The sequence below is a fragment of the Syngnathoides biaculeatus genome, chromosome 17, assembly GCF_019802595.1.
Source record: "Syngnathoides biaculeatus isolate LvHL_M chromosome 17, ASM1980259v1, whole genome shotgun sequence".
In the NCBI taxonomy this organism is placed as follows: Eukaryota; Metazoa; Chordata; class Actinopteri; order Syngnathiformes; family Syngnathidae; genus Syngnathoides; species Syngnathoides biaculeatus.
In genome coordinates this window covers 1,548,890-1,569,387 of record NC_084656.1, presented here as the reverse complement: position 1 = coordinate 1,569,387, position 20,498 = coordinate 1,548,890, and the positions used below count along the sequence as shown (strand labels likewise).

General features: G+C 40.8%; 1 protein-coding gene across 9 annotated transcripts in view; it reads left to right on the top strand.

Moving 5' to 3' along the window:
- The window catches only part of prrc1 (proline-rich coiled-coil 1), a 64,389-nt gene extending 44,739 nt beyond the window's left edge, over window positions 1-19,650 (top strand). For 8 of the 9 annotated variants that reach the window (XM_061800760.1, XM_061800765.1, XM_061800759.1 and 5 more), the window contains 3 exons: window positions 7,216-7,319; window positions 9,357-9,459; window positions 18,898-19,650. In XM_061800760.1, the coding sequence (XP_061656744.1) occupies window positions 7,216-7,319; window positions 9,357-9,459; window positions 18,898-19,104 (414 nt within the window). In that variant the 3' untranslated portion in view covers window positions 19,105-19,650. Of the gene's footprint in view, window positions 1-7,215; window positions 7,320-9,356; window positions 9,460-17,683; window positions 18,001-18,897 lie in introns of those variants that run through there. The other variant, XM_061800766.1, reaches the window with a different exon arrangement.
- The last annotated feature ends 848 nt before the right edge of the window (window positions 19,651-20,498 follow it).

Sequence of the window (20,498 nt, the reverse complement as noted above, 5' to 3'; positions counted from 1 at the left end):
CTATTGATTTAAAAGGAAAAACGTCCTTCCCACCCGATATTTGTTGAATCAAGAAGTCTCTTCCATCGTAGCTGTCAACAAAACGAAGCACGCTACAAGATCTCAAAAAGAAATGCATCACACGACCATCCATAGAAATTTAAGGATAATGATAAACTAAGTGGGATAAATCTGAAATCTAGCCATCTGGAAATAAATTATACAGCCATTTCTTTCCAAGTCATTTTCCAAACCCTTCCACATTAACCCAAAAATAGAAAAAACACTTCTTCAGCTTTATTTTTACCCCATTACAATGACCAAAATAACACTCACTACTTTTATTAGTTTTTGCTTACTTACCACAATTTCATCCGTTGAGACTTTGACTTCTGCATTGGTCACTGTTTGCTACCATAATATTTAAGTGCAAGTCTAGTCTCGTCAGTCAATCACAAAAAAGTCACATGACCTCACGCATCTTCCATTGGACTTCCAAGGTATAGAGCTTGTACACCTATGTCACCGAAATCACGTGACTGACCATATTGCTGGTCGAGCAAAGCATTGTTCAATGCTAAGTCGGTTGGAGACAACACGAAAATGTCTTATAGCACGACACCCAGAGTATTGTCTGATACTGTTAGACATTTAGAAGGTGAAAATAAACAAAGGTACCTGGGAAAATTAGATAAACTTGGCATAGAGGACCCATATTTAATGCCGAAGTCGATGTTTTCACCGATAAGAAATTGGACTGTTAATTCGCTTCTGCTTGTTTTGGACAACTGGATCTACACGTCTCTGGTGCGTAAATCGTCAAGGTTTACACAGAAAAGTTTGAAAGCGTATAAAAGTCTGGACTTATACAAATACTTCATTGCTGGATCTGTTCTCATCAGGAATAAATACCACATAGTGACGGTTTTGACGGCTCGTGAAAACAGAAGCCTTCGGCCACACATTAACCTTTCCCAGAATCCATCGATCTTTTCAGCTAGTATTCAATACAAATACTGATATTTAAATAAATGACCCCTGGTTTTACACAAACTTGCATTCATTAACTATGATTGGGAAAAAAAAAAAAGAGGACTGAGTCCTCTCCACGGAATGTACAGAAAAGCGATTGTGGCCACACTTAACCTCTGTAAACCTCTGCGACTTTTTTTTTAATGCGCATTGTTCTGAAATGAGCCAACTTGGCATTATAAATATTTCTTGGTAATTTGAGATTGACAAGAATAATTCCTACCCTCCTAATTTTTGTCCCTACATGGTGATTGTATTGTGAAGTTTGTCACCATGAAGGCAATAGCACGCTACTCATGTTTACGTTTAGATGGACAAAAACAGCAGCTTTCATGTATTGTAGTACAGTAATCCCTCATTTTTCACAGTTAATTGGTAGCAGAACCACCCGCGAAAAGTGAAAAACAGCAAGTAGTGGGGGATGTATGTCTATGTAGGTACCAGAATATTTAAAATAGGTAAACAGTATTTGTACTTTACACATTTGAGACAAAAATAGGTATTTAGTTAAATATATAAATATAAAACCTTATAAATATAATATATACAGTATTATGAATGTGTAATATAATAAAATGTACTGTATTATATCCCTGTATAGTGACGATTCATCACCCGTAGACTTCTGCTGGAGCTGCCATTTGGGTGTTTATTCAACACCACAGCATTTATACATTGCCCACTTGAGAAAAATGAAATCACTACAAGTGTCTAGTTAAACAATAACAATAAAGTGACATTTTTATTCCAGTACAAAAAGTCACACACAAATCAAACGGGTGATGTCTTCTAGTGTAGCACCGAATGTCCGCGGCACATTGTTGTGACGTCACCTACGGTCCGCCGCTGTGACAGAATCAGAGTCAGCTTTAATGGCGTGCAAGATGTAAAATCTATATAGATAAATGTGTTAACAATGTCAATTGTGCAAAGGGAGCAGTTTAAAGCAGGGGTCATCAACGCGGTGCCCGCGGGCAAATGGTACCCCGCGAGGACAATATAAGGCGCCCGCGAGGTATGTTCTAAAAATACGATAGGCCACAAATTGTTGCTATTATTTGTGCTTTAAATTCTGAATCTGACTTGCTTACGTGAATTAAAATTTTAAAATACCTGTAATGTCATTTACTACAATAAATTAAAACAAAAATATTTTATGTACGCATAATGAACTGAGTCTGAAATTTGCCACAAACAGGTCACGTAGCCCTTCATACGATCGGCGCTCACAAAGTAGCCCTCAGCCTCAAAAAGGTTGCTGACCCCTGGTTTAAAGTGACGAATCGGGCGGTCTACAATATATTATATGTATATATACACACAGTATATATAATAATTAATACTGATTGGACTGGCAGGATGTCCTAACATGACACAAAGCAAAAAAATGACTTAATTGCCAGACGGAAATAACTCTTCGAATGCCTGATACTTTTGACTTTCATTGATTTGTAGCGCTTTCCCGATGGAAGGAGCTTCAGGTGTACCCTGCCTCCTGCCCGTTGAAAGCTGGGATAGGCTCCAGCACACCCTGTGACCCTTGTGAGGTTAAGCGACTAGGAAAATGGATGGATACTAAATATGTCGCAGGGTTAACAGTGCTGGAAAAAGTAGCGACTTGCCGTCACAAAATACTATTCATGTGACACATCTTCAAGCAGGCATCGGGTCCAGGTGGAGATGGGCGTGGCTCAAGTTGGATGCCAGAACAAAAAAAACCGAAATTATCCATCCATCCATTTTCCGATCCCCTTATCCTCACAAGGGTCGCGGGAGTGCCGGAATTTTTCCCAGTTGTCATCAGGCAAGAGGCAGGGTATACTCTGGACTGGTTACCAGCCAATCACAGGGCACATTGAATCATACAACAGCCACACTCACAATCACACACCTAAGTGCAATTTAGAGTTTCCAATTAATCCATGTTTTTCGAATGTGGGAGCAAAGCGGCGTCCCCGGAGAAACCCCACGCAGGCACAAGGAGAACATGCAAACTATACGATGGCGGGATTTGAACCCCGGTCCTCAGAACTGTGAGGCCAACGCCCTACAGCTGCTCCACCATGACACCACCAGCAAAGAGATAACACAAATGTACAAATTTAAGATTAAAATTACGTCAACTGTGGTGCAAATCCGTTTTCCTATACGATTTTATTTTATGCTTTATTTTACTCTTCAGAGATTTCAAGATTGCTGAAGTTACGTTAAAATGTAAAAAAAAAGTCACGAGCAGACGGCGGTCAGCGGTGGACAGCAGTCATCAGCGGACAGTGGTCCCCAGTGCTGAGAGATGGGATCAAGATGAAACAGGAGTCCTATTCCATGCCTTTGCCTTTTTGGCATGTGGAACTCCTGAGACAGTTGATGGGTACTGGCTTGTCAAACGGAATGCAGCCTTGGTGTTTCCTGAGACAAAAACTCGGGCGTGGAAGGGGTCTAGTGAGACGCCATGGTTAAAGACTTCTGGGCTTTGCGGAATTTCTGGTCCACCATTTGCTGTCTAGGGGGGGAGCAGTACAACATCAACATGTATTGTGAGGATCGGGTGCTGCTGACCTCGACTTGGGATGTTGTGAGTCGGTGGGGAGAATACATTGAAGACCTCCTCAATTCCATTGACTCTCCTTCCAATAAGAAAGCACAGTCTGAGTTCTCTGAGGCGGGCCTTCCTATCTCTGCGGTTGAGGTCACCAAGGTGGTTAATAAAAGTCCTTGGTGGCAAGGCCCCATGGCTAGATGAGATTCACACATAGTTTCTAAAGGCTCTGGATGTTGTGGGGCTGTCCTAGTTGACATGCCTCAGCAACATCACGTGGACATTGGGTACAGTACCTCTGGATTGCCAGACTGGGGTGGTGGGGGGACCGGAGGGTGTGTTCCAACTACAGGGGGATCACACTTCTCAGCCTCCCTGGTAAGGGCTATTCAGGGGTGCTGGAGAAGAGGGTTCATCAAGAAGTTGAATCTCAGATTGAGGAGGAGCAGTGTGATTTTCATGCTGGCTGTGAATCGTGGATTCTCTCTTGATAGGTTCTTAGAGAGTGTATGGAAGTTTGCCCACCAAATCTACATGTTTTGTGGGCTTGGGAAAGGCGTTTGACCGTCTCTTTTGGGAAGTCCTGTGGGAGTTGCTTCGGTAGTATGGTATACAGATCGCCCTGATACAGGCTGTTCGGTCCCAGTACGATTGGTGTCAGACTTTAGTTCACATGGCCAGGAGTAAGTTGGACTTGTTTCCGGTGAAGGTTGGACTCCGCCAAGGTTGCCCTTTTTCATCAATTCTGTTCATAACTTGTATGAACAGAATTTATAGGCGCAGCCAAGGAATAGAGGGGGTCCAGTTCGGTGGCCTCTGTATTGCATCTCTGCTTTTTCCAGATTATGCAGTTCTTTTGGCCTCATCAGGCCTTGATCTCCACCTTTTACGGAAGCCATTTTCAGTCGAGTGGAAAGCCCCGAGGAAGAGATTTGCCTCCCCTAAACCTGAAGCCTTGGTCCTTAATTAGAAAAAGTTGAAGTCTCCTCTCCAGTTCAGGGAGGAGTTCAAATATATTGTTGTCTTGTTCACAAATAAGGGAAAAATGGAACAGGAGATCGAGAGGCACATCGGTTCAGCCTCTGCAGTAATGCGAACTTTTCATTGGTCCGTTGTCGTGAAGAAGGAGATGAGCCGAAAGGGGAGCATCTCTATTTACCGGTCAATCAACTTTCCTCGCCTCACATTTGATCACGAGCTGTTGGTTGAAAGATACAAAATCCTTGATACAAGCAGCCGGAATTAGTTTCCTCTGCAGGGTATCCGGGCTCTCCCTTAGGTTGAGAATTCCGGTCATCCAGGAGGGGCTTTAGAGTAGAGCTGCTGCTCCTCTGCATTGAAAGAAACCAGGTGAAGTGGCTCTCGGGCATTTGTTTAGCCTCCAGGACACCGCCCTGGCAAGTTGTTCCTGTTACGTCCCACTGGGCGGACCAATCCGGGGATGACCTAGGATACGCTTGGAAAGATTATAAGTGTCTCAGCTTGCCTGGGAAAACCTCGGGATCCCCTCGGAAGTGGCTGTCGTGAGGGAAGTCTATGGCAGAGATTCCCAAACAGTGTGCCGGGGTGCATTAGTGTGCCATGAGTGCTCTTCAGGTGTGCCGTGGGAAGTTATCCAATTTTATGTAATTGCTAAAAAGAACATTTATTCCAAGAAATAATGTATCTTTATTCATCTATTTATGCCACTGAGGCACAATGACAGACAGAACAAAACAATCCTCTTCTATTAGATGGCAGGAAGTACATACAGTAATTGATCCATTTATGGTGACATTTAATTTTGTTGGTGTGCCGTGGGATTTTTCAATTGTAAAATATGTGCCTTGGCTCTATAAAGGTTGGAGATCACTGGTTTAGGGTTCCCTGCTAAAGCTACTGGCCGCGACCCGACCTCAGATAAGGAGAAGAAAATGGATGGATGGATGTACTTACAAGTACTTACTACTTTGGGGGATTACAAATAGTTCAATTGGTCTTTGGCCAATGTTTGTGGAATGCCTCTTATTTTTCATGTTTTTCCACCCACCAACAGCTCTCTGGTTTTCATGTCTTGAAACTAATGTGTCAACATTCAACATTATTTATTGTATGAATAATCAATTTAGTCATTATCAGCACAATTGGTTTGTTTGTTTGACAGGCAATATGGCAAGCCTGTCAGTGTTTTAATTCTTTTGCTCAAATTAGATATGGGTGGGTTTAGATTGATGCTTTTATCTTCTCAAATGTCCCCCCCCCCTTTAATTTTTAGGATCATCAAGCAAATATTAGACAAATACAAACCAAGTGACGTTAAAATTCTTTTTTTTAATTATATAATTCGTTCTGGGGAAAAAAGATATTAAAAGTTACCTGAGCCTGTGTGAAAAAGTAATGGTCCCCTTTATCTCTTAACTGGTTGAGCCATCCTCAGCATCAACAACTGAAATCCTCCAAAACCTTTTTTTTTTTAATCCATTCAAAAGTTGATTTGCTGGTGTATTTTGGATCATTATTGATGCAGAACCCAAGTGTGCTTCAGTTTGAGGTCACAAACTGATCGCTGAATATTATCCTTCAGGATTTTCTGTTAAATAGTAGAATCCATGGTTCTATCATCGTTTTCTAGGACCTAAAGACCATCAACTACACCCAAGACCATCACACTACCACCACAATGTTTGATTGTATGCAAGATGTTTTTACTTAAATGCTGTGCTACATTTACACAAGATGTAACGAGACACAATGGATCCACAAAGCTCAACTTTTATATTGTCAATCAATATAATTTTCTCCCAGGTCTTGGGCATCATTCAGATATTTTTTTTTTTTTTTTTTTTTTTTTAAGCAAAATTGAGACTATACTTTGTTCTTTTTGGTCAACTGTGTTTTTTGGCTTGGAACTCTGCCTTGGATGCCATTTTTTTTTCCTAGTTTCTTGGTGTCTTCCTTCTTTAAGTGTCATGAGCACTGACCTTAACTGAGCAATATGGTTAGGCTTGTGTTTCTTTCAGAATTGTCCTGAGTTCCTTTGTGGGCTCCTGGATGAGTCTTTGGTGTTCTCTTGGGGTAATCTTTGTCAGCCGGCCACTTTAGGGAAGGTTCACCATTGTTCTGTTTTCTCCCTGTGATGAAAATTGCTGTTCCTATGGGTTGCTGGACACTGAAAGCTTTAGAAATGGATTTTGTAACCCTTTCCAGAGTGATTGACATGAGTTGCTTTAGTTCCTGAATGTTCTGAAATTTCTTTAGATTGTGTTATTTTGTGATTTCTGGATGGAACAAGTCTTGGGTATGATAAGTGACAACTATTAAAATTGTGGTTGGCCACAATTCATGATTTAAAAAGGGGTTAATTACTTTTTGACTTAGGGCCAGCTAACTGAGTTTTTTTTCCTTAATCAATGAAATCATTTAAAAACAGCATTTTAAGTTCATTTGGGATAAAGTTGTCTCTTTACATTTGTTTGATAATCTTAACATGGGGAAACTGCAAAAATGTAAGAATTTGAGTAGGTGTCCAATACTTTCTCATTGTACTGTTAAGGTATTGACCAAACTCTTCCAATATCTTGAGAGGAGTGGAAATTCACACATGGTTAGCACCGTAGCCTAATAGCAAGGAGGTTCCAAATCTTGGATGGTGTCAATAATCTGCCTGTGTATCTTGTGTGGTTCAGGGCGCTCAGGAGCGAATTGATAGTTTGAGAAGAACGGGTTTGATTCACGAGAAGCAGCCAGTGGTCTCAATGGAAAAATTTATTGCTGAGCTTTTCCCTGACAAGTAAGTCTCTCGTCTCTGAAAATATTTTAGTCACACTGCCTTTCCAATTGTGAATGAATGAAAGGTATTTATTGTCATTATACGACTGTACAACGAAATAGGAGTGCCTCTTCTGGGTCAGTGCAACCATAAAATGTGTAAACTACAATTAAAAAATTGTATACAAATTACTAAAATATGTTTAAAACAGTGCATAAAAAGCATTGTTCACGATATCAAGAGCAGTGTGCTTTTGGAGGAAATACGAGAGTTCAGGCTGGTTATGGCTCTCAGGGAAAAAATTCCTTAGTTTATTGGTCCTTGCTTTTGCACATCTGTACTGCCTTCCAGATGCCAGGAGCTCAAACAGTTGATAATAAGGGGTGTGTAGTGTCCTTAATAATGTTTTGAGCTCTGGTAACACACAGAGGAATAAATGTCTGACATGGAGGGGGAAGGGCAGCCAACAATCTTCCGTGCTGCTTTGATTGTCCTCTGAAGCGTTGCTCTGTCTGCCTCAGTGCAGCTTCCAGACCAAACGGAGACACAGTATGTCAGCAGCCTCTCGATAGATGAATGGTAGAAGGCCAGCTAAAAGCCTCTGTCCAGATTATTCTTCCCGAGGACTCTCAGAAAGTGGAGACGCTGTTGAACCTTTTTAATGGTTGCTGTGATGTTGTCTGCCCAGGAGAGGTCCTCAGATATTAGGACTCCCAGGAACCTGAATGTGCGGACTCTCTGCACACGCTTGCTGCTGATGAGCCTCGTCTCCCTTTGAGATCAGACCGACCACTGTTGTGTCGCCAGCCAATTTGACGGTTATGTTTGTCAGTTGGGTTGCAGTCGAAGGTGTAGAGACAGCACAGAAGTGGTCTCAGCACGCAGCACTGTGGTGAGTCAGTGTACAGCTGGAGGATATGTGGGAGCCGATTCTTACAGCCAGGGGTCTGTTGCTCAAGACGACGTTGTTCCAGGTGCATGTTAGTGGAAGAAGGCTCTGGCACACGCCCTCTTATGGGGGAAGACTGGTGTAGCCCATTTAGTTTCGGAATCCCCTAACTACAGCGCTGTGCCAGAACTGGTGGAAAAGAATGCAACCTGAAAGCAGGATGGAGATTGGACACCTATTTAACTTACTTCCTCTCCCATTTCCGAGCCAAGATGCGGAGATCTACTGTAATTATCAGCTCGATTACTTCATCCATTTCATCCTTTGTGATGTAGGCAGTTGAGGGAAAACACCACAGACGCCCAAAAAAATTCCAGTCACAGTCAGTGGAATAGTCAGTGGAATGTCTGATCCTTGTGACAAGTTTAACAAACCCCATTATTCATCAGAACCAAAAGCTCCCCTGCCAAAAATAACATTGGTAGAAGACGTAGGGGTAAATTGGGGTAAAAGAATTCATGGGTAAAAGAACCTAGATGCAGTACAGCACACCACAGTCGTCCGTAATATCTGCAGACTTGGGAAGGGTTTGGGGGTCTGAACATGCAATGCTCCTCAATCCATTTGGAGCACAACAGGGAAACTCATACTGCAGTGTTGTAGAGCACACTACCAACCAGCCACGAAGACGGGCAAATGGAAAAAAGGAATGGCCAAGGCAGAACCTGGAGTTAGAGAATGGAAAGGCAGGAAGGTCAGAGGCATGCAGTATCAAGAAGATTGTATGAGAAAGAATGAAAAATCTGTCAAAAATTGAGTAAGCAAGAGTGACTAAAAAAAAGTGTCTTTCTGGTCTGAAGCACCTCAGTGCCAATGGATGCAGTGGCTAATGAGGTGGGTGTGGTTGACTGGAGCAGTGGAGAACTAAATGGATAAATATTGAGCACAAGTAAATTGAGCTGGACTGTTCCAAAATGTATATCAATATCATGTCGGTTTTATCTCTGTCTTAGAGAACGGTTCTATAAATAGTAAATAAATGATTCAAATCAAAATATTTATTGATGATTATTTTAGCCCTCTAAATGACAAAGCCTGCAGTTTCTCTTCACACTAAAAATAGTTTGATGTACACAAATATACACTGAAAATATTGGGTCTACTTTCAGGTGGTTTGACATAGGCTGTTTGATCTTGGAAGACCCTGGTCTTAACATCCGAGTGGAGGTCTTCACCCAGGCAATCCCACTGGCTCTGGAATATGTCCAGCAGGTACATGAGTATTTATCTCAAGGCAAAACCACAATTATCCAAGAGAATGCCAAATGTTGTTTTTCAGAAAGAGAGGATAAGTTCTACAGCAAGTGAATGAGTAGATATTTTAATTAGTCCTGACTGAACTCCCGTGTACAGTGGAGTTTCAAAATAAGTAGTTCTGGTCAAGTGTTAGATGTCTTAAATGTTGGATTTGTTAAACTTATGAAACCATTTTTCCCATTGAAAATGTATGTTTAAGCCTTTCCCAAACTCCAAATAGTAAATTCCCATTTTAATTCCTATTTATGTAAAAACATATACACTCTGCGTTTAAACTAAAAAAAATGCATAAACTGAAAGCAACTTAAATGTTTATCATTTACCTTTTTGGTGGCGATGTGATGGTATCGAAGGGACTCATGAGGGAAGGAGGAAGTGTCAAAGTCACCCCTTCATGATTGGACTGCATAATTCTCCTTTAGCTTTTTCATTTCTTCTATAATCTGTGATGCTAGTCACTCCTTTGGTGACAGTAACTGCCTTTTATTAATATTTTTATTTAGGATAGGATAGTTGAAATAGCCGTAACAAACACACACCCCATTTTCCTACTTACCGATTATACCGTATATCTTCTTCCTGAGATCCACTTTGGCTCGCTCAAATTTGCTTTTCCTTTGCTGCTGTCTTTCTTTGGGCCTGTGGCAAAAAAAAAATAAAAAAAAAACAGAAAAATAAAATAAATAACAAAACATTGTGAGAAGCATTCCCGAATGTGTGTGCTCACACACTATGAGTCTGCACTGGCTTGTGTATAAGTGCCTGCTCGACTCGAAGTGAGCATCGGCTTATCTCAGCACTGCCCCGTGTGCATTTGGCATCAATCGGTCTGAGTCGGCTACCCAGTCGACATGGGTTCAGCTTTTCCCGGGTGTTCGGACACCGAGAATTGGGTCAAAAACCAAAGCTTTTTTTAGATAGCTTTTTTGGTCGAACTCTAATTTATACAACCAGTGAGACGTTTGAACTCTGAGGTTGTATTGTACTATATTTAGATTGTGACATCTTCATGCATGCTTTGAATGTGTAGGTACTTTTAGTGCAGAGTCTTTCAAGGTCATAAAGCTTTTTGTTTTACCATTTTAAACAAGAATAAGGAATTTCAGCCTTCATTAGCCAAATTTGAGCCATCTTCTCATTTAGGAATTAATCAAACATTATAGTCAACATAAAACCTTTTTTATTCAAGAATGCAATCAATAATGACAGTTTTTTAAGAAATGTCCTTGATTAAATTATCCACTTTTTTTTTAGAAAAGTGCTATTTTCATAGTATGAAAATAGTTAGTTTTTAACCAAGAGAGAAACATATATATTTTAGGTAAATACTACTTCTGTTACTTTCAGCCAGCTGTGGCATACACCTTACACGAGGTCTTGGTCTAATACAGTTGTAACGTGCATTGACATTTGAGTGAAACGTAATTTTTAAAAAAAAAATTAATTTGTCGAATGTGAACACCTACGTTAACTTCTGGGTTAGTTTTTAACTTCACAATCAAACTGTCTCATGAAGGGTCTCGTCTCTTTTTTTATGAGTAAAATTTGGGGGAAAAGTGAAGAATAAACTCCTATTGGTCTCATCTGAAGGTTGCTACACTTATGAAATCTGAGTTCTCAATCATGGAGGTTTTTGTAGAATCAAAACAAACAAATGTACAAGTGGTGGATTTTTATAGAACATTTTATGAAATCTCACGTGAAAAAGTACAGAGAGCTCTACAGAACAAAGGACAGAAATTGGTAAAGAATGCTGAATTTGTAATTTGAAGCTAAAATGAGCATGTGTGGTGATTAGGCATAGAGCTGGGAATCAACAAAGACATTGTATTGTAGCGCTCCCAGCATACTTTGGGGCTCTAATGATGTAAATAGCATTTAAAGTGCCTGTTATGTGTCAATTATGTCTTGTCATTGTTTTATGTTTTATTATTTGCATGTTATGCTATTCTGTTTGCTGTAGTGTGATAATTTTAGTTTCAATATGACACCGTGATTGTCAATGACATGTTGACTAATGATTTGCCTATACCTGTCATTGTATTTGGGATTTTCAAGATTGTTCTTATGCTTACGGAAGTAAAAGTGCAATTGTTCCTTACTGCCTTGTGAGCACCACAGTATATTTTAAGCTAGCGTATGTTTTACCATGCCTGCTCCCAATATTACGATGCGCCTTAGGTATGTGTTGAATACAAAAATAGCGCCCGTAACTGACATCATACGGTACTTATGGTCACAAAAATCCACCATTTTTTATACGTCATGACAAAAAGCTTTTGTTCTAATTATGGAGAAATGGTAGACTACCTCCATCCGGATTTAACCCGGGGAATTATTCAGCCCCAAATTGAAAGGGTTACTCACACTAGTCTACAACGTCAGTCTGTCAGGAGGTCGTCAGATTCTGCTGGGGTAAACACGGCTTACAGCAGAGTCAGTCAGTAATTCTTATGAGAGGGATTTGCTGAATCCTGAGACCTTAAGCATGTCTTTTGGTTCATTTGAAACACGTATATCATTTGCAATTGAATATTCACTTTACTTCACTTTTTTAACACGAACTTTTTTTGTAACAGTTAAACAGAAGTAATTGTACTCGGGTGCAAATTACATTTGAAACAAAAAATATCTCACCATGTTAGTTCAATATTCACAGAAATTTGAAATAAACTAACAGCGAAATGAGCATGTAATAGTCATATCAACAAGTGCAGGTTCATTTGAAATATGACATATTAGGAAGCAGAACTTGAGGTAGCAGAAATGAAGATGTTGAGGTTCTCGCTCAGAGTGAGCAGGTTGGATAGGATTAGAAATGAGCTCATCAGAGGGACAGCCAAACTTGGATGTTTTGGAGAAAAGGTTAGAGAGAGCAGACCACTAATTGGGACAAGCAGAAAGGAAAAGAAGAAGTAACTACATGTTGATTTGATTTTAAAAGTATATTCTGGAGTGAAAACTAAAAACTTGTCTGAATTTATGACTGATTTTGATCTTAATAAAACAAGTTATTCAGAGACTTATTGTGAGTGACAAATGATTTGTCTGCATTAATGTGATGGGTGATACTGAAATCTGGACTGCAGAACATAAGCCAAGTTAGGCTCAAAGGCAGTCGTATTGATGCGCAAGATGTCTCATAAGTGAGAGTCCATTAGCCATGTCCTCACACACCTCTAATTTAAGTTCATAACCGAAAATGTCTTCTCACACAAATACGTCGACCCAAATAAGGATACCATTTTCTTACTAAGTGCTCAAATCTCTCAAAACCTGTCCTTATCTAGCTGGCGTTAAAATTTGGCAAGAGAAAGCAGCTGGTGCTGACCGCGGCGCTCTGCATCACACTGCAGCTCAATGAGCTCCAGCTGAAAATGGTCTGGGACATCATCTGTATCCACGGAGATAGTGAGGAAAAAGAGCTCCTTCTCGAGAGCTGCAAAATCCCAAAAGCGTTGTTTAAACTCTCCAGCCAGACATGAAATATCTGATGCATCTTGCCTCGTTTGCGCACTGAACTCTGACTGAGGGAAAGAGGTTATTCCCCAAAATCTCACAATACATGGCCGCGGTCATCTCCTTAATACAGTGGAGTCGTCCTGTCCCATGTGCAGAAAAAGACCCCCAAAGCATGATGCTACCAACACCATGCTTCACAGTAGGGATGGTTTTCTTGGAATGGAACTCATAATTTGTTTTCCTCCAAGCATGGTTAGTGGAACTATGACCAAAACGTTCAATTTTGGTCTAATCTGACCACAAAACATTCTCCTGTGACTCCTCTGTATCATCCAAATGGTCAATGGCAAACTTAAGATGGGCCTTGACGTGCTGGTTTAAGCAGGGGAACCTTCCATCCTATGCATGATTTCAAATCATGACGTCTTAGCGTATTACTAACAGTCACCTTGGAAACGTTGGTCCCAGTTCTTTTCAGGTCATTGACTAAGTCCTGGGTTGATTCCTCACCTTTCTAAGGATCATTGAGACCCCATAAGGTGATATCTTGCATGGGGCTACACTCTGATTGAGATTGACAGTCATGTTTAGCTTCTTCCATTTTCTAATGATTGCTACAACAGTGGACCTTTTTTCACCAAGCTGCTTGCCTATTCTCCGTAGCCCTTTCCAACTATGTGGAGTTGTAGAATTTTGTCTCTGGTGTCTTTGGACAGCTTTTGGTCTTGGCCATGTTACAAGTTTGAGTCTTACTGATTGTATAGGGTGGACAGGTGTCTTTATCCAGCTAGCGACCTCACACAGGTGCATCTGATTCAGGATAATACATGGACTAACGGGTCTTTGAGGGTCAAAATTCTAGCTGGTAGACGGTGTTCAAATACTTATTTTCAGCTGGATCACACAATCATTAAAAAAAAATCATACATTCTGATTCCTAGATTTTTCTTTTTAGATTATCTCTCTCGCAGTAGACATGCACCTACGATAAAAATTTCAGACCCCTCCATGATATCTAAGTGGGAGAACTTGCACTAGAGCAGGGTGTTCAAGTACTTATTTTCTTCACTGTAAATGTCAGCATTTCTCGTGTGGTAATGTCGCTTGAACAATGAATTCTTTCAAAACAGCCATCGTCTCTTTGCAAACAAGGCCAGCGGAGTTGTTGCATATTTCAGTGAAGAACTAGTCAAATTTTTGAAACATCCTTTAAACATCAGCTCTCGCAGTCAACTTTCCTTTTTTTGTTGATTGTCACCATTTTAGAAAATTTGGGGCAAAGAGTCACATGGGATGCTGTCCTCTCCTCCGTAAAAGAGGAACAGCATTTAGTGTGTAAGCTAGACTATATGCAGGTAACAGTACTGCTGCCCAATGTATTAAGTCTATGTGCGGGCCAGACATTATTGATTTTTTTATGACAGAGCCTGCGGCGCTGATGAAATTGGACCACGAGCCGCATTTGACCCCCGGGCCAGACTTTGAACATGTCTGCTCCAATCGGTGGTGGAATTATGACAATAGCCCCATAAAAGGCATGCATTTTCAACTGAAAGTTCATCTCGTTCATCTACATAGTTAAATACTTAAAGCCCAAGTGTCGTCCCTATAAACATTCTAAAATCGATATTGTAAAGAAAAATACAAAACATTATTCACTTCAATGTCTATACGAAAAAATAAATGTGAGCGGAGAGCGCGTCGTCCATAAGCAAAGTTGCAGAAGTGTCATTCTATGATATCCAAGTGGTCGCCATATTGGCTGCATCCTCCGTCCGTGATGTCACTCGGACATTCACCAATGAAAACAGGCGGTGCACCCTAACAATGGGAGACAAACGCGGCCCTTCTGACACGGAAGCTCTTTTCGAAAAGGAGAACACCACACAGCAGAGTGAAGTTACCGGGGCAATATTACACTATTGTTTCAAGACCTCGGGGCAATATTACACGATTGTTTTGAGCCATATTCAGATGATATGCGATCACGGCCAAACCACATCCCCATCCGATCCACTTCCGCGGCGGAGATCGCAGCCGGCCGGTATGGCTTATGATGAGACAAGCTGTGCTGCTTTCGGGGGTTGTTCACAGACGCTGCAGTACACGATGAGCAACGCAGTCGAGCCGGGGCGCTTTGCGCACACGGCTGAGTGAGGCATTCTCGGCTGGGTTCTTCAGAGCCGCCCCCGTCTGCAAAGCCCGACGCGGAGCCTTCGCGTGGTGGCATATACTGGGGCCAAGCTGTGCTGCTTTTAGGGGGATGTTCATAGCCACCGCAGTACTCGATGAACACCGTCGAGCCGGGGCGCATTACTGCACGCACGCAGCTGAGGCATTCTTGGCTGAGTTCTTCAGATTCGCCGCCGTCCGCGTAGCAGCCAGACGCCGTCCGACGCGCACATCGACATATTCCGTATGCGAATCTTTTATGTTATGAGAGACGGATTATGTGGTCCACCCCAAAGTATTGTTTTTTTTTAGTAGCTGTATACACACCTACCTGTCATTCGGAGCCCACGAAGCTCTCGTCCTCTGCACCCGTGCAATCCATTTTTCACAACAAACCGGGTCTCTTGCAAACTTATGAAGGGTAAATCCATCCTCCCGAATGTTCAACCAATGTCCAGCAATGCAACAAGCCGGCATTTTTGCTAGCACGAAGTAACAACGAGCTACCTTCCCGGAGGTAAAACTAATGGAAACAAACGAGTCCACTTGGGTGCGCCGCTGTCCTTTACGTCACTTCCTTCTTCTTCTCGAAAACACATCCCTCGAGAGGATTTTCATAGCGCGAGTTACAAAAAGCTATATACGTCAAAATCATGTCTTGTGGTGAAAAAACACATGGGCCCAGATTGGCTGACATTTTTTCATTAATAACATACTTAAAATCGTCCATTTCATGACAGTAGCCCTTTAAGTAAAGTACAACTGAACTCATGCGCTGACTCACTCTCTTGCACTGGTCTATAACGGTGAACCGTGTATGGTTAAGGGCACTCTGAATAAGCTTAACATACTGTGGTGTATTGACTGCTCTAAATTATATAAGACTGCATCTTCGCACAACAGTGACTCTTATAAGGAATAGTTTCCTATTACAATGGTACCTCTATTACAAAATTGTAGAAGTGAATTTTGCATAAAAATAGTCTAATCCGTTCTAATGCGAAGAAAAGGGTGAGTAATAAGCAAAAGGCAATGTGAGGGACAGAGGAGGAGGAGGCACACTTTGACAGCCGAGAGAAAACATACGTACGCACGCACAGAACTTCTTCTTTTCTTTTCTGCTTGTCCCGTTAGGGGTCGCCACAGCGTGTCATTTTAGATGAACGCATATTTGTTTGGCACAGTTTTACCCCGGATGCCCTTCCTGATGCAACCCTTTTCCATTTAGCCGGGGAGAGAAGCTTACAGCACCTGTTATTCCCAGGCGGTCTCCTGTCCAAGTACTAACCAGGGCCAAACGCGCTTAGCTTCCGAGATCTGACGTGATCGGGCATTCTGAGGGTAGCATGGCCTTCAGCTCGCACGGACAGAACTAAACATCACTAAAGTTTCTTGAGTCCCATGGTCAAGAAAGATGAATAAACTTGCAAAAAACACAAAAAAGTTGTACTTTTTCCAATGTGCGTTAGCTTGTGACAGCGCAACCTTGATTCAGCAAATTAAAAAGCATCATGGGTGGAGATTGATGTCCCTCCTAGCCAATGGCATGCCTGGAAGATGCTATGGCGAAAGCCAATGGGAAAGCAGCTCTATCGCGCCACAGAAACCAAGATATAGGAAGTGCATCATGGGTAAAGATTGATGTCCCTCCTAGCCAATGAGATGCCAGGATGATGCTACGGCGATAGCCGATGGGAGAGCAGCTTTATCGTGCCACACAAACCAAGATACAGGATGTGCATCATGGGTAAAGATTGACATCCCTCCTAGCCAATGGGATGCCAGGAGGATGTTACGGCAATAGTCAATGGAAGAGCCGCCCTATTGGGTCACACAAACCAAGGCACGAGATGAATTTGGGAAACCAGTGCCTATTTTTTCCCTTTCATATCCTGAATTTCCTTTGTAACTTGAAACTATTTTTCTCAGGAGATGTTTTATATCATGAATTTTTCATTACTAGGGACAAAGGTAAGTAGAGGTACCACTCTGATTGAATGTCGACAAGAAGTGGCGTAATTGGAGCTTTGGTGTGGCCTACACAACCTGGCACTGAACATTCTAAAGACTGTAGAAATGATTGTGGACGACCTGAAATTTTTATTGTGATGCTTTTTGGTCTTAATAAGCCTTGTGATCTTTCGCCCTATTGCTGCTGCTAGACAAAGGCGAATGTAGCCTTTAAATTGGTATGTAGGTCACTCAAGTATTGGTGAGTCGTATCGGCACTGGATATGCTCTCCTCACCAGGTTGGAATGAGAAGTATAGAGGGAAGGGAGTGTCTCCCTGTCCTCATTTCGAAGGGAGACACTCCTGTGGATTTGTGTGGGGTGTTATACTGGCCTTCAATATCAGTGGGAGTTTTATATTCCAGTCTTTATGGTTTGAGGTCACAATTTATTTATTTTTTAGACTCACCATAAATGGTCCCAAAATAGGCCATATCTTTCATTTTGAAATAATTATCGTCTGCAAAATATGGACCAATGGCAAATGGGAAAGTGTTCTGTGGTCTGACAAGTCCACATTTCAAATTGTTTTTAGAAATTCTGGATGTCCGTGTCCTCCGGGGAAAAGAACCATCTGGACTGGGCTGGACTTTATATGTGCCTTGCGATTGGCTAGCGACCAGTTCTCAGTGGAGCATGCCTCTTACCCACAATCAGCAGGGATAAGCTCCAGCACGCCCACGACCCTAGTGAGCGGGATGGAAAATGGGTGGATTGATGGATGATGCCATAATTTTACAATTATAAATAATTGTTACACAATTGAACAGTATACAGAAGTATTTTTATCCTGTTATGTATATATGTATATAATATGCTGCAATAACCCAATAGTAATGTTTTCGACAATTTACATAATGTGCAAATTCAGATCAATTATTCTGGAAGTACATTTCTGTAGGTTGACAGTTGGATAGACATAGCTCTGTATGATTTATTTTACTCATAATAATTTCTTCCAGTGTGTTACCTTTCGGTTGTCAGCCTTAGCTTTATCACTTGCAGTTTTTTGGTTTTCGGTCAAGAATTCGTATTTCAAAATTTTGACATTACATTTTGAAATACCTTCAGGGAAAAGTTATTTATTTCTTTATGTTTGTAATGTCAAAATAAACCTTTATAATCTAAATAAATTTGGTCTGGTTCAGTTTCAATCATTTATAAACTTGAGTACAATACATAGTCATATTGAATATTGATAGGGGAAAACAATTCTGATACTTAGTGGTCGCCAAATCGCTCAGCACAAATCTGAAGGTCACTAGTAATTCAAATTTTGGCATGATAAACAAAGCAAAGGAACATGACCAAGGGAACTTTGTTTTGCTCTGCAGGTGAGCCGTGGAAACATTTTCACAATTGATTAAAAACAATTTATCTATTTCTCTAGTGATATAAGGGAAAGCAGGTCAGTTAGATGTCCCTCCAATAGATGGTCAAATAAAGGTCCAAATCAAATGTGTATTACCTGTCATACAACAGAATATTACTTTTGTGTTCAACTACATTGGACCAGTATTCACACTAAGTAAATGTGGGACTAAATCCTGAAGTCAGGTCACCTTAATCCCATGACAGACCTGTAATGTGTTTAATTCTTCAAAGTCAATGTGATATTTTTCCAAGCAAGTCAGTTTTTCAATTGTAAAAATCACCACAGAAGAGAGAAAGGAATCAATATCATCATATTCCGCTGTTTGGCTCACAAGATTCAAACTTATGTCAAATGGTTTTGTCATTTGTATACAGGCTCAGTCCCTGACCCCTCCAGACTACAGCCTTCGATGGTCTGGTTTTATGGTTACAGTAGGTGAAGTCCTGGAGCGCAGCTTGACAAACATCAGTAGAACAGAATGGCTTCAGGCAATGACGGGGATGAGTCAACGTCAGATGATCTATAATGCTGCCAAAACATTGGCTGGAATCTACAAACGGAGCTTGCCGCCCATTCCATGAGGCTCTGCTGAATTTTGTGCCTGTGAGCATTTGGAGATATTTTGGGGTAGCAAAAACTAAGATCCCTCACAGATCCAAGGTTTTTGTCATTGGTAATGTTATTTCACATTCCAACTCAGCAATGGGATTTTATTTTTGCATAATCACTTTCAAAATAAAGTCATTTTAGAAGTAATCACCTGCTCATCCTTTTTGGGATTATACATTGTGATTTAATCATAAGATGTTTTGTTCTTCCAAATTGTGTTCTTGATTGGTTTTTGATATCTCAACTAGTTATTTTCATAACTAGTCTTTCTAAAGCATACAAGAGTCAGCCCAGCCTTGGTTTTTGATATCTCAACTAGTTATTTTCATAACTAGTCTTTCCAAAGCATACAAGAGTCAGCCCAGCCTTTCACATTCAGTCTCAACACAATTCAGTAAAGCACTGAAATTTAGGCCTGAATCATTAAGCCAAGAGTTACAAGAAACCTATTGCCTTTTTCAGACGATATGAAAGATACTCATCTCTGCTATATGTAAGAATAAATTAAATACAACTACCTGGGGCGTCTGATTTTTTTCCAATTGACTTCACAAAGTTCACATTGTTTCCACTCACATCTGGATGAGAGGGAGATTTTAAAGGAGACATTGAAAAATTTATTTTGCAACTTCTTGTTTACGAATAATTGGGTGTCTGGGGTTGGAAATTGACCAAATCAAAATAATAAAATGAAAATAACCAAGTAAATCTGTTTGTAGTTTAGTTGGTCAGTATTGGCTCCTCACAAGCACAATTCTTTTCCATTCTAGTCACTAAAAGCTAAGCATCTTTTGTGCTGGAGGGAGCCTGTCTTCAAGGACAGCACAAAATGTCGCTAGATTTGGTAATAATTTTTTTTTTCTTTCCCAGAACTAGACCCCCAAAAAATTGCAATGTGCAGTTACAGTTGCTAACACTGAGTCAACCTTGTTTGGAAGCAAAGCCTTAGCTCTGCTTGATCGTTTTGGTAACGAAAAGTTTTTATCAAAATTTGCATGAGATAACCACCCCAAACAAAACTTCCAATCAGGGAGTGACACGTGGATTTGGAGTGTTCTTATTCTTTCTATTTTTGCATTTTAAGATGCCAAGAGACTTCTAAGTTGTAAAAACGAATGCATGTCTTTTTACAAGTGGGAATTTGCATTTTTGTTTTTCATTTGTTCCTCTTGAGTAAAACAAAGATTGTTACTTTTATTCAGGCTAACACCAAAGGTTTAAAAAAATGAAAATAAAAACATAGATTTGTAACAACCCCAAAGTGTTGTTAACAAGCCTGCCAAATTTGAATGAATAAATAATTAATAGGGTGCAGTGTATACAGTGCTGTGAAAAAGTAAATCCAGGTACTTAGGGCAGTTGAAAT